We start from the raw sequence: 14,745 nt of genomic DNA, 5'->3' as shown, positions 1-14,745 counted from the left end.
CGGTGGTCTTCATAACTGTCTGTTAAATTGGCTCCTCATTGTCTCAGAGAGTGAGGGGATCACAGACATGATTTAATGCAGCTTTACTCATTGGAGACAAATGAAAAGTCACTGATGGATGTGTGTGTATGTGTGTGTGTGTGCCGGTTCTGCACTGTTAATTGTGAAGCGTTTGGCCTCGACTGCCCCTGCTCAGCTAATCTGATGAGAGTGATTAAAAAAACAACTGGGAGAAACCTAAACCAGTCCATGGCTGACCAGCCAAACACACACACACACACACACACACACACACACACACACACACACACACACACACACACACACACTGACACACTAGTATATGCACTCCAGCCATTACTCTACTGTATCACTGGAACACACCTCACGAGATACAATATGAAACATCTAATCAGCACACAAGTGAAAACAGAGAGGCACAGACGACTGCAGAGTGAACTGGACAGATTGTGGAGCTGAAATGAGGAGCATTAGTGAAGTTAATAGAAGACATTTAGCAACATTACTGGTCACTTCACTAGCAGACAAGCAAAGCAAACATCTCCTAGGTGCAACTTCTTAACCCATAAAGACCCAGTGTTACTGTTCTGGTAGTTCCCAAATGGATTTTTCTTTCTATTTAATCTTTCTTAAGTGATTTATCACCATTTATCATAATATTATCCCCTGCATTTTGCATTTTTCACTGTAAATTATCTATTTTCCTATATTTCATTTGGATGTTCAAGAAAATTCAGTAAATTCAAACGTTATTATATTAAAACTTTGTATCAAAAATGGAAGAAAAAGGTATTTCATTGAAGCACCAAAGTTAAGCTGAGAGTTATTGTCTCAAAAACAGAAAAAAACTGCAGAAAAAGCGACTTTTTCAGCAAATATATTAATAACTGAACATAAAACAAGCGCGTCCATCCACTGTCATTGATCCAACTCCATGGGTTTTACTGGTGAATCAATGTTGTAGAAGATGACGGTGTTTCCACGGTAACCACCGAGCCTCTGAACGTCCAAATGGGTCATATCTGATGACCATGAAAAGATGACAAACTGCATTTTACACCAATAATGTTCATGTAATGATATGATTAGTGGATCAATAGGTATTAAACATTTTAGATCAGTAGATGGTTTTGGTCACAAGTTCGAGTCTTTATGAGTTAAATCTTTCTGCAACCCCCCCCCTTCTGGTACTTTAAAGGCAAAATGATGAGAAATTTGGACAAAAAAAAAGAAAACATTGCATCACTAAATAATTGAAATGAAAAATCATTACAATACACAACTACCTGTTAAACGGTGCAAAGGAGTCAACAGTCACAGCTAAGTCACCAAAGTATTACGTGTGACACTCTATATGATACAGCATTACATATTAAGCATGTCCTCACTTGTCCTTACAGCTCAGTGCGTTTAAAAGAAATATATTAACACAGAACTTAAGAGGTAAATGCTGATACTGTGGGGTTTTTTTTGTTTTATTTATTTATTTAATTTTTTTTTTTTACATGCCATTGGTATCTGCAGGACTCAGCTCAGACTAGAGGCTTCTCTTCTAGAATTATTGACTTTGATGGGAAGTAAAAGCTCAAATAACAAATAATAACTGTTCCCATCTGGATTTTTTTTAATGATTTTTCTATAGTTTGACATTCAGTGATCCAGAGTTATTTATTTATGCACATATTTATTACTTGGATGGATTATTTCTGATCTCACCTGATTAACTGGCTGTTGTTATGTATTGGCCAACCTAAACTACATTTAGAAAGAACTTTGTGCAACCATTTCCCTTAAAAGATGAGCTTGAGGTGTCTACATTTACAGAAACTAAAGCTGCTAAAGGTAGAAAACCTGCAATCCAAGACAATTTTTATAGCACTTTGTAGTTTTATTCTTTAGATGAAACTTCATGGAGAGCAGAGTAAGTGAACAGTAAGAGTTCCTCTCTGCTGCTGTGTTGAACCTAAAGAAACACAACACCATCCTGCTGCACCCCACTCCCCCCTCCTCACCCCAAACCCAACCGCAGCTACCGCACCCCCCGCCCGGTCCCCATACCGCAGCCTTCCCCCTGAATCCACCAACCGACCCAGAGCACCTCCACATCCTACCATGAGGCAAAATCAATGAGATGTGTTTCAGTTTCTGCGTGTGCGTGCATGTGTGTGTGTGTGTGTGTGAGGAAAGAGCAAAAAAAAAAAAAAAAAAAAATGGAAATCAAAAAGTGCACATGTAAGTGTTATTCAGTGCAAGTGCCTCTGTGCGATGTCTATCTGCATTAGGGGTGTCTGTGAGACGCTGGTGGTCATAAATGGAGTGTATGTGGGTGTGTGTTTTGTGTGTCTAAGTGTGTGTCTGTGGCAGCAGCAGCAGCATCAATAATTAAAGCTAATCTCATTAGGCCACAGATCTTTTTCAGACGCTTTTAATTAAATGATGAATGGCCTCCCAGCTGCCTGTTAAATAATGCTGCTCATGACATCACAGTGTGTGTGAGAGGTACAACATAAGGTAGATATCTAAAAAAAAAAGGCACATAGCCTTAATGTGTGTGCAGATACACACTGTACTGATGCTAACACACACACACACACACACACACACACACACACACACCATCTGCTCTCAGATTCAATGTGCAGCTGATTACTAGACGTTCCTGCTGCCCTTCGCACCAGGGAGAGTGAACAGGAGTTGAATGTCTCCGAAGTCACAAGCTGTTCCATCATACCAGGGTTTGAAACACTTCATATCATCTTCCTAATAAAATCACTCAAAATACCATATGTCTGCAAAAAAAAAAAAAAGAAGACAGGCATATTGAGTGAGAGGAGGATGACTTACAAGTGTGGAAAAAGAAAACAGGGAAGGGCAGCCAGTCCACGGGGACAGTCAAGGGCTGCAGGGTGTGAAAGAGAGAAAGACAGAAGAAGACAAAGGAGGGAAAGACACAGAGAGCATAGGCCCAATTAGAAAATGAGAGCAACAGGTAAAGCAGAGGACAGGTAGGGGTGCCAAAGTGCCCCGGGGCTCTAGACAGCACGGACCTGGCCATGAGAACACCCATAATCCCTCCTGTTTCTCACCCCTCCGCCCCCTTCGCCTCGCTCCACTCTCCCTATCCCTCCCTCCATCATCCACCACCACCATCAACCCCCCCCCCCCCCCCCCCCCCCCTTCCCCGCTCTCGGGCTGGCTCTGTATCGGATTGCTGCTTTGACAATAGGCCCTGAATCATCACTCTGCCCAGAAAGAGACAGGGAGAGACGGAGAGGCGGGCAGGCCGTCGGAGAAGGAGGTGGGACAGACAGACAGGCAGACAGACGGGACGAGAGACAGAGAGAATCAAGGACAGAGTGACTATAATACTTTTAAGGAAGTGGGACATCTGGACATCAACGTGGGTTTATAAGTTTAAACATGATCCCAGTAGGTTGATGCGCTTACTTCCAACATTAATCATTTCAAAACTTTTCCTGACCTGACACGTGCTTTAAATTCACAGTTGTGTTGCTTATACAACATTGTTTCTTAGTAATCAAAGAGAATAATAACATATTTAAGTTTCACAGTAAGCGTGACAAACGTCAATGCCAAATTTTAATGTAATTCCAACACAAAACATTGCTGAAATGCCTTCAAGCTAGGGCTGGGTGATGTGTCCCAAAGATCATATGACAGTCGTTTGAGGTAGTGTCACAACTCAGCATCTGAATCAAAATTTTCTTGCTTCGTACAAAAAGTAGGTGAGTTACAACCAAAGTATTGCACGATTTTCCCATTTTTCTTGAGGCTTAAGTTGTGTAAGACTGATTTTTATTCTCATAATCTGACTAAAAAAATACCTTTTTGTGTAATTTTTGACCATATCACAGCAGGATATTGACAGTAACTTTTCCTTAACTGTACATTTATGACGCTACAATGTGTTCCATTATTTCATAGACTGTAGTACTAATTTGGAGACAGATTTATCATGAAACAGATGTTTAAGCCCCTTCGTCAATCACACTCAAATCCAACTGCACATTAGAGTTCACACCAGAGTGTCACATTTACTGCAATTTGTCTTAAGTCCTAATTTCATCAGCACCAGCAAAATAATACATCACATGTCCTGCAAATGACTGCAGAATAAAACCAGATTTTAGTCTAAACAGATGCTCAAGTATTCCTATTTACACAGATTTGACAGCCCAGCAGTGTTAATGCAAACAGCTCATAGTGCGGCACTCTCTGTAAAACACTGTAATACAATACCAGCATATTTACATGTTTATAGTGAAATGGAATGTATAAATATGTTCATTAATGTGTACTGTCCCACCTAAATAAAGATACATACATACGATGGCGTTTGCACAGTTTAAAAAGAACGGAAACCGGAAATAGAACCATACCTGATGGAAATTAAAATAAATTAGGACCGATCACAATCTAAGATCATGGGTTCTCCTAGTCCTACTTGAAGATGACAGGAAAAAAAAATATTTCAGAAATATGTATCATTTCATTCTCACTATGATAGGGGGTATCGGTTGACAGTAGAACATTGTTTTCTCATTCCAATGCACAAACCAAAACATGAAGACCACTAAAAGACAGAGGTAACACATCAGAGCCAAACTATGGTAACTTCAAATGATTTTTTAAATCTTTTTTTTTTTTATTGACTATAACAGTAGTACCAAGTGTAATCATCTAGCCCAATAATAAATCCATTCCATACCATCTATGGTCCGTAAATAGCCAATAAATAACAATAAGCGATACTAGAAATAAAAAGCAGCACAGGCCTTTAAGAATAAGGCCAAACAGAGACCCAGTTCAGAGCCCGTCTAGCCTCGGCGACCCCTCCGCTACCCCTCTGATTCTACACTCGGAGAGAAATCCAATCTCCCAGCAGAGCAGCAGAGGAAGTTCTCGCTGCAGGCAGGGCAGGCAGGTTCCTCCGTAACCAAAGCACAATTGTTGCAATTTCATTTCCTTCCCAGCAAAATGAGGAAATATGCTTCTTTTTTGTAACCAATGGCAGATGAGTGCTTGGCCAGGGCCAGAGTTCTATTTATGGATGTTGCTGAGGACAGAGAATAAAATGTTTGATTTGATTGATTTTACTGGAGACTTCTGCTCATGCAATTTGCAAAGAATCTGGAAGTGCTGAGCTGAAATCTATGATGACTGGTAATTTCTTGAAGACCAAACTTCTTTCAAAACATTTAAATGTGCAGAACAGAGACATGTACCATCTGGCAATAATGTCATTATTCTCGAAAAGTCCTTAAGTAATCAATAAAAGCGGGACTTCTGGCATGAAAAGTTGCATCCTGACATCGACTTCTATTAAACAAGTTTGGGCTCGGTGTGAGCGCCTCCTCTCAGATGACCTCAGTCGTCCCACTCCTCAGAAAAGTCTATGTGTATAACAGAGAAAGAAACACCTACACACATACTCTCACACAGCAGACACTCCAGCGCTCATATTGTGCGGTTTCCTGTCTGGTGCGTTATTCTACAAAGCCCACGCCGGTTTCTCTGGGCTTCTAGATGGATTCTCCAGTGTGTTTGGGGGGATTTGACTCTGTCAGACTGCGATTGGCTCGCAAACCGTCTGTAACCTACTGACCTCACACCTAGCTGGCTTTCCCTGGCCAGCCAGAAGCACTTTCAATTGTTGTATACACTTGAGCTATAAGCTGGCCAAACCAATGGAGGGACTAAAAGGGTTTTAGTGAAATACAGACGCTCTGATTGATCCATGCTTTTTAAACAAAAGCAAGCTACAAATGAGAGTGTTAATTCAGATTTCATTACAAAAAGCATCAGTTGCAGATGACACTTCTACCACTACCACCTTAAATCATCCACTTTTTCATGCTATACAGGGTGTATCAAAAAAAAAACTATACATTTTGAAAAATTACACCCCGTTCCACATTTGATAATTTTTGGAATTTTCGTTTATGGACGTCAGTAGGTAGGGGATTGGTGGATATTTGTTCAAATGTACAGACCCAGGTTTTCATGCATGAGTGAGCAGAGGCAAATTAAAGACAGGCCAAATTAGGGTTAGGGTTAACCCTAACTTGGCCTGTCCTCAGTGACATTTTCAGGCCTAAACAAGTTAAATTAACTTTGAAAGGCAGGAACAGCTACCATAGGTAGAGATGAAAATGACATGGTGGCCAAAGTGTTAATGCTGTAACCTGGCAATTTTGTGAAAACAAGATGGATGCCCATTATCCCCTCCCATGACCTTTGATTGGATTTAAATCCCATCGCTACTTCACGCAAACCAGTTTTAACTTGGATTGCACAATTTGCCCCTGCTCACTCATGCATGAAAACCTGGGTCCGTAAATTTGGACAAATGTCCACCAATCCCCTACCTACCAACGTCCGTAAAAGAAAATTCCAAAAATTATCAAATGCGGAACTGGGGGTAATTTTTTCGAAATGTATAGTTTTTTTCATACATCCTGTATATCACCCAATATATCTGCTTCCACTGCTCCTACATCCCCATCTCTGTTGCTTCATCATAAAATACTAACTTATCTTATTAACTGTGTATAATACGTTGCTATCCCAGAGGAGTCTAGACTGCAGCGACTACAAGTCTGACAGACAAACTCTCTCAGCAGCACTCAGCTGTCAACTAAACATAAATCTAACAAGAATCACTGTACACTAAGCTGAAATTGAAGTGCGCCTCGGTGCCACAACTAGGATGCCAGCCTACTAGAGGGATGCCAGGGGTAGCTGTTACACTCCACACTCCTATGATCTGTCCACATGCCTTGTCGCCGGGCAGATTTTAAAAATGACGGTCTATGACGCCAATGCAATCTTGGCAATCAGGGTTGGGCCATGCTCGTATTTAGCTACTGCTGCTGCATGTAAGTTTGTGTGAATGTGTCTGTATGGGGTTGTAGGGGTGAAAGAGGGGTGCAACCCGACTCCTTTCCTTTTCTAACTTGGTCCATGCTCGCTCTCTCTCTCTCTCCATCTTTCTGTCTCACACACACATAGAGTGGGACAGCTGCCATAATCGGGGCCTCTCCCAGCGCACCAGAGGAAAAGGCTACAGCTAAAAGACCCTTTTTTCATCCGTTTTTCATCTGTCTTACTTTTTCTTGTGCTGGCCATACATTAAAAATCTTGCACGGCTCCCTAGGGTCAACAAACAGCGCCGTCCCCCCCCCCCCCTTTTTTCTCTCTGCTTCCTCAACTAGTCTGGAGACTTCAATCAGGGCTCTGTCAGATCAAGATGCATTGAGCGACTGTGTGTTTGTTACTTAAAGGCTTGTGTTGGCCAGTCTATAAAAGTCAGAGCTGAAAACGCGAGTCCTCATCGCTGTTGTCTCTTGAACGTCATGTCACAGGACGTAACAGAAAGTTTCTGTTATCACCTATTTCCTCTAAAGCTAAACAAGCATGTGACAACAGGTGGAGCGAGACACTTAAACAAGCTAAAAGTAGTATTAGTGGGCTAACCACGCTTGGCCCGGCCTCAGGCTCCTTCTAGAGCTCCCAGAGGACCCCAGACGGCAAGCTGGCCCTCGGCAGGCAGTCGGCCAGAGAGGACGCCTGACCATAACCCAGATGACGCGCTGTGGAAGTGGTGGGAAAAGGGTGGGGTTGGAGGAAGTGAGGGACGAGGCTTTAAAGGGTATAAGGGGGTGTTGGGGATATCAGGTATCAGCAGACAACTCCCCGAAACTTTGTGTGTGAGGTCTGCACTGTTTTGTTAGTCACCTGAGACATGCTTATTTCAATGAAGTGGTGAAGAAAAAGAATTAGACACTTTCAGTTTAAATATTCAATGAGAAAAAAGGAGGAAAACATTGTGAGGAAATGAATTTCAATTAGAGGATCCGTTTAGAGATTGAAGCCTTTGTGTTCACGTAAAATGAAATAACAATTAGTGAGTTGTTCCTAGACTACGCAGGTCAAAAGATTATTAAAAAAAAGGAAAAAGAAATCAAATAAAAGCTAGAAAATCAGGCAAAACTCATACAGTAAAGAACAGCAGAAAAACACAGCTTCTGTAAACGATACTGTCATTGTAACAGATTATTCTTGGCTTTAGTGTGAGCATCTCTACAGAACATCATCCTTCCATACAGCAACTGAGACAATACAATGTAACACCAAAACACACTCCGTTTTAATATCGTTGTGACCAGTTTTATAAATTTGACTCAAATGGATCTAACAAAGGTAAAGTCTTCAGAAACCGCCAGGCTCAGCTCTGAGCTTATAGCACTGTGCTATGATTAAAATCTCTGTTCTTTCTCTGAGGTCTCATTTCCAACCTGAACAATTAATCAATGTCTTTAGGCTGCAGCTCAAATTCACATTATAAATGATACCACTGCTCTATTTAAAGCAGGTGAAGTAATTGTGGAATATGGACATCAATATTTGATATTTGGATGGCATGACGAATGTTCTGGTTTTTCTTTCTTTCTTTCATTCTATGTTTTTGTTGTGTGCATGTACTGTGCTGTACGTACGAGTGACAGTACTCCACTGGGGTCAGACCGTAATCTAACCCTGGGCAAGTCTGACAGAGCAACAAAAAAAGTAGGGAAAAACAACATACTTCATGCGCGCTGTCCCACTTCGCACTATTATTACTGTTGAGGCTGGCAGGTCAGAGCGAGAGAGAGAGAGAGAGAGAGAGAGAGAGAGAGAGAGAGAGAGAGAGAGAGAGAGAGAGAGAGAGAGAGAGAGAGAGGGAGAGAGAGAGAGAGAACCAAGCTTGATGGAGGAGGAGGAGGAGATGAAATTACACCTGTTCTGGTGGCTGACTAACGACTTTGAAATGCGAGTGGACCTCGTTCGCCGCCAAAATCATTTTCCCAACAATACGGCCTGATCTTTAAACAAGCAGAACTGGGACGCTGCGCTGATGTGACGCAGACGGCCTCCTATGCTGAGACACTAACAAACCCTCAGGCTCAATATGTGTTTGTATGTGTGGACGCGTGTGATTGGAATCTAAAAGACATGGGAAAGATAAAAAAAAAAAAAAAAAGAATATAAGAATTTAATTTAAGCTTATATGCATTTACGGGCCACAAAATCCACATACCACTGTGCACACTCACATTTCCTAAATTGATGTCAGCGTCTAATAAAGTCTCTGGTAGTGTGTGACTGCTACCATATGGTTACTGTACGCTCACTGAACCACATCTGCTGTGTGTTAGCACACACATCAACTCCTGTGCATCCATACCTCACACTTGTGTGGCCAATACAAGGTATACTCAACCCACCCACCCACCCACCCACATGCATACAGTAGCCTTTAACTCACCATCTGTTCGTTGAGGTCCTGTGAGGCCTCCATGGCTTCTTAGGTTGTGATCTGCCACTCACTAGAAGAGTAAAAGTGAGAAAATAAAATGAGCAACAGTGGATTTACAATGAACTAGTCAGCCTTTTTTTCATTGCGTATGGATCAGTTCATGGAAAATGATCACCTGTACACAGCAGGTTGGCATTTTTGTTACCGTTAATGAAAACCATCAGAGTGGAATAGCATTACAGACACTGGGTTGGGTATTTGATAGTCAAATATAATCGCATTTTGGATGAACCCGCTATATTCATCACTATTTTCTCCAGCTGATGCGCATCTGTTGGTTAGACCTTCCGTCAGTGTGTTTATGTGTGAGCAACAGGAGACTGAAGAAGGGAAGCAGCAGCGTTAACTTCACCATATCATCTTCAGCCGAGGGTGAAGTGGAGAGATAATTGCAGAAGTAAATATCAACAATGAAAATGGAGAAGTGTAAATGATAGGGCCGCTTGGCTGGCCCGGGACCACAGACACAGAAGCTGGCTTGCATACGAAGACAGTGAGTGACCCTGTTAATACTAGACAGGAGACAGGTTGGCGCGGTCCGATGTGAAGAGACCTAGGTGATTGTGTAAAATTTAAGAGAGATAAGATAAGATGTCAAGATCAGGATTTTGCTTGTATTAAAAAAAAAAAAAAAAAGCAGAAATTTCACTCTGCCCTTGTGGGGTTTTTTTGTGTTTTTTTGCCGCTGTCACGCAAGAAGTGACGCTGCAACAAAAGCCCAAGCTGAAAGAATAGAAAACAATGCCATCGTCTCAACAGAGCGGCACAAAACGGCTCCTCTCTGCTGTATTGTGTAAGGGCCATCAGAAAAAAAAGTTTGACAGCTAAACAATAGAGTTTGGTGCAAAAACACGCACTCACATGAAAACACAACAGTCCCTCCTGGTCTTTAGTTCCCAAGGAGGTTGTTAAGGAGTGTCAAAGAATCATTTCCACTGATTTCTTTCATAACAAAACACAAACCTCTCTTCCAATTTAGGTCATATTTTCTCCATCTGACCTTTCTGTTGTGTTTTACTGTAAGTGAATTTGTGCTGTTTGTTCAACTTTACCTGAACATCACAACTGAACAACCAGTTCATGAGTGTATGTAAATATAGTTTAGCAAAAAAGACGACTTACACTTTCCTAAATGTACGAATGCAGTGGTGTATTATCACATCAGAGGCTTAACAACCAGGAAATGTTAAAACACGAAACACACAAAGTATCTGTTGGTTTCAGTATGCATTCAGTGTGTGTGTATGTGTGTGTGTGTGTGCGCGCTGAGTTTTTCTGGCTCAATCCTTTAAACTAACTGGCATCCTTTTAATTTTTCATAGCGCTCAGCTCCTCCTCGCCTGAAACCGAAGACAATAATGCGTCTCTTAGGTGAATTGATTTGTGCCCATGCCTCACCCTCGCTCCCTCCCTCCCTTCCCTCCCTCTTTTTTTTTTTTTTTTCCCCTGTCAGCCTCTCTCACCTTTGTGGAGGACAGAATCAGGAGGACGGGCCCCTATCTACCTACATTTTACTCTCTCCTTCAAGTTTATGCACTTATAAACTGATATTATAAAGCATCTTCTAACATTAACTCAAATTTGCATTGCATTTTATCTAAAGTTAATGTTTTTTATCTTTGTTTTTGGTGCATATATGAATAATTAAATGACATACTTATAGTGAGACTTGCAAATAACGATGCATTTAAAAAAAAAAAAATATATATATATATATTCACGTTGTTTACTGTGGCCCATGTTTGAGCTGAGTCTTTAAACGCATCATATTTAGTTACTGCAGCTCTGCATGACTTGTCCACCTTTTTGCATCCCCACTCCACACCACAGCCTTGCATATATGGCCCTTAAACCATCCAGTAGGCCTAGTTACCTGACACTGCACAGGGAATCAATAATGCCTGCCATTTCCTTCGGCGTCCCAGAAGAGAGAATTATATTTCTCACTATGGCTATTGACAGCGGCATAAGAAACACATATGGGACAGCGGAGGATTAGAAAGCGGACTGCGCTGCTTCACTGCGGTAATTTCACGCTATAAAAGCCGAAGAGAGGAGAATGTTGAACAAACCGCAGACTGCTGGCTGGAGAGGCTGAAGTGAAAAGTCACATATTAAATTCGACTCAAACCATTGACTCGGCAATCGTTTACGCATAAATCGATTTTTACATGACACTTCTCAAAAAGACAGTTTGAGGATTATGTTTCCAATAGGCTTTTTTTTTTTTCTTTTTTGCTTCACATATGAAGTCTTCAACCATGACCTTAATTAAGAAATTGTTTTGCAAATTTAATACAATGTTATATTGATGAGTTAATGCAAGAAATGATGTGTAATAAATATAAGTTATCGGTGCTGGATTGGCCTGTTTGTTTGTTTATTTATTTAATTATTAAGATGTTCAGTTTTTGAGCAGGTGATACCATTTCTTTCATTGTGGGGAATTTATTTAAATGTTAAATTGTTTCAAAAATAAAATAATGCGTAAAGGATAAAAACGCGCAATACTTGTTCTACATTTTACATGTATATGCAATATTTTACAGACCAGCCTATGAAATAATTTGCTTTGGAACACCATAGAGACAAAAAAAAAAAAAAATATTTGTGCATCCATGTGTTCCTTTCAAATTCCAAAACCTCTGAAGAATAATTGTGATCCTGTCAATGTGTAGGCCTATTATTATTATTATTATTATTATTATTATTATTATTATTATTATTATTGTTATTATTATTATTATTTACATTTTCCAGAAAATCTCTCCAAACTAAATGCAGTCGGTCTTTTGCGGATTAATGCGTGTTGGTTAAGTATGAGTCCTTAATGTGAAATCTAATCTGTATGGATTACGGTGGAGCAGGCCTATCAGATTTTGAGTCGGCGCGTAACTTGCTATGTTGTTAGGGGCAGGCCAATAGCCAGGGGCCATTCAAGCCCTTAGAGTCCAGTCGTGGTATAAGATTCCCATTTCCTACATATCAAATATAAACACAAACTCCACGTGGTATGAGAGGAGAGATGGAGAGGTACCACGGACGCGCGGAAGGATGCGGCACACAGACACACAGATGCGGACTAAAAATTCCTCCGTGTGTCCTGTGATGACATCTCAAATAAAAAAAAAACAAAAAACAACAAATAAAAGCTGAGGAAACCATACTGACCTGCAACGATGATCTGCAACTCACCAGACAACAGATACAAACAAAATACAGTTGTATTGTCGTTACACTTTTACGCGTAAAATGCCACGAATTAATTGGAAAACATTTTTTACCTGATTAATTAATACCAACTGACTTTCTACTTAAGTCAATTTTTTGTACGTTTTGTTAAAAGATCAAAACTTCATCTGCAGGTTAAATTAGTTGAGATGCGGGGCATGCGTGGGGATGAGGGGACGAAATCACGTGTGAAATGAGGCCCACTGATGAGGAGTCCATCATATATCTGAGCCAATAAATAACACACTTTACAACAACACTTAACACCACAACCAATATATTTTAACAGTAAAATTTACTTTAATAATGTGTTAACTGAGGATAAAACACTTTAAGTTTTTTTTTTCTATACAGACACTTTTATTAATTATTACTTCATTAAATAAAGTGGGATGAATCTGAAGTAAATTAGTTAATAATTTAACATCTTTATGCACTTTGGCTGCATATTTAGCACAGTCAAATCAGACATACAACGAGCGTTTTTTTTTTTATTATAAGAAAAGAATAAGTTAAGGAATGTAAAGAAAATGTACCTGCGCTTGGAATATTTTCGTCCCTGTTAGAAAAAATGAGCTCCCAGATTTCCTTCAGCGCTTGAACTGGTTCATAATCTGACTGCGGTGGTGTGTGCAGCTCTCCCTGCTGTTTGCAGTCTGTCACTGACTGGATCCAAACACCTCAGCCACTGCTGGCCATTACCAGCAAGTCCAAAAAAACAACAACAAAACAAAAAAAAACAAGCCCGAACACTTCTTCACGGTCGAAGCGAACACATTTACAAAGTCAAATTCAAGTCCCGTGGTTCACTTCTGGTGACCGGTTCGCCCACTTCGGCGAGAAACACCATTATTTTCAGTCCGCGTCCAAGTTTGCGCACCAGGCTGTTCAGCTGCATTAGACCCAACTTCATCATTGAACTCCGAGGCAATGCGCATGCGTCCAGCTGCCATGCGGACACTATTGGGCAAGTGTCCAAAGGAGTAATGGGGTTCAGAGGGGAGGCGGGTGGGGGGGTGAGGGGGATACCAAAATGACATTCTTATTAATAGTTTGGCCCAAATGACGTGCACACAGTTTTATTTATCCCATCAAAGTAAAAACAACATGCACCCAGTGACCAGATGACTCTAACTATCTATTACAAGGTTGAAACTTTGAGTATCATTATTGTGAAAAAAAAAAAAAAAAAAAAAAAGTGGAATAAATGTATACCAGGGGTGTCAAACTCATTGTAGCTCAGGGGCCACATTAAGCCTAAATTGATCTCCAGTGGGCCGGACCTGTAAAACAATAATGTAAGGCTCAGAAGTTATAATAATTTATAAAATGTTTGGGAAGGAATGCTTCTCGGACCAAAAAAGAGTTTGTTCGAGGTGCTCTTTGGAAAAAGGGATTCAAAAAGTATTTATCACACTGGAAGAAAAATTCAAGGCACTCTCTTTCAACATTAACCCTTTCATACATACTGGTCACTACAGTGGACAGCTATTCTACAGCTGTTCTCTTGTATATTCATGGATTTTGTTGTTTTAGTTCCATATCAGCCAACAGAGTGGACACTTATGCATCATGTAACTTTGCCGTTTTTGATAAACCTGATCTGCAGTAACATGCTTGAGTATAAATCAATTGTTATTAGACTGTAATTATCATTTTTTCTTTAACAAAATGTTTTTTTTTTGTATATTATCTCCATGAAGTGAGTAATAACTAGTCTTAGAGTATGTTTAAATATGAGAAAACATCAGATTAGCAGCATTAAAAGTGTTTTTATTTCATAGTTTTCACAGTACATCAGTAAATACACGTTTCTTGGCTTCAAAAATTAAACACATCGTATCCATTTGAGTGGACATTTTTGCAACTCCATGAAAAATAGGTTCATAAAAAGCTGTCAATCACATTGTTTTTTTTTTTTTTTCTTCATGCCTAAAGAGGAATAAAAACAGGGGGGAAAAAATCATGATTAAGTTTCTCATAATTCATGCATGAAAGGGTTAAAATGCCTTTACTGTCATGACATGGTCATATCTAGACCTAAAAAACTTCAACGCGTTTCGGCTTCAAGCTTTCATCAGGAAGTCAAACAGGAGCCTAAAAAAACTGTAGGT

General features: G+C 40.3%; 1 protein-coding gene across 9 annotated transcripts in view; it reads right to left on the bottom strand.

The window, feature by feature from the left end:
• Positions 1–13,533, bottom strand: part of eya4 (EYA transcriptional coactivator and phosphatase 4) — a 59,231-nt gene extending 45,698 nt beyond the window's left edge. For all 9 annotated transcript variants that reach the window (XM_030128967.1, XM_030128958.1, XM_030128959.1 and 6 more), the window contains exons 1-2: positions 13,168–13,533; positions 9,350–9,410 (exon numbers count right to left, since the gene is read on the bottom strand). In XM_030128967.1, the coding sequence (XP_029984827.1) occupies positions 9,350–9,382 (33 nt within the window). In that variant the 5' untranslated portion in view covers positions 9,383–9,410; positions 13,168–13,533. The remainder of the gene's footprint in view (positions 1–9,349; positions 9,411–13,167) is intronic.
• Between the last annotated feature and the right edge of the window lie 1,212 nt (positions 13,534–14,745).

Source organism: Sphaeramia orbicularis, chromosome 24, assembly GCF_902148855.1.
Source record: "Sphaeramia orbicularis chromosome 24, fSphaOr1.1, whole genome shotgun sequence".
Classification (NCBI taxonomy): domain Eukaryota; kingdom Metazoa; phylum Chordata; class Actinopteri; order Kurtiformes; family Apogonidae; genus Sphaeramia; species Sphaeramia orbicularis.
The sequence above is the reverse complement of the archived record's forward strand: the minus strand, read 5'-3'. Positions and strand labels throughout refer to the sequence as shown.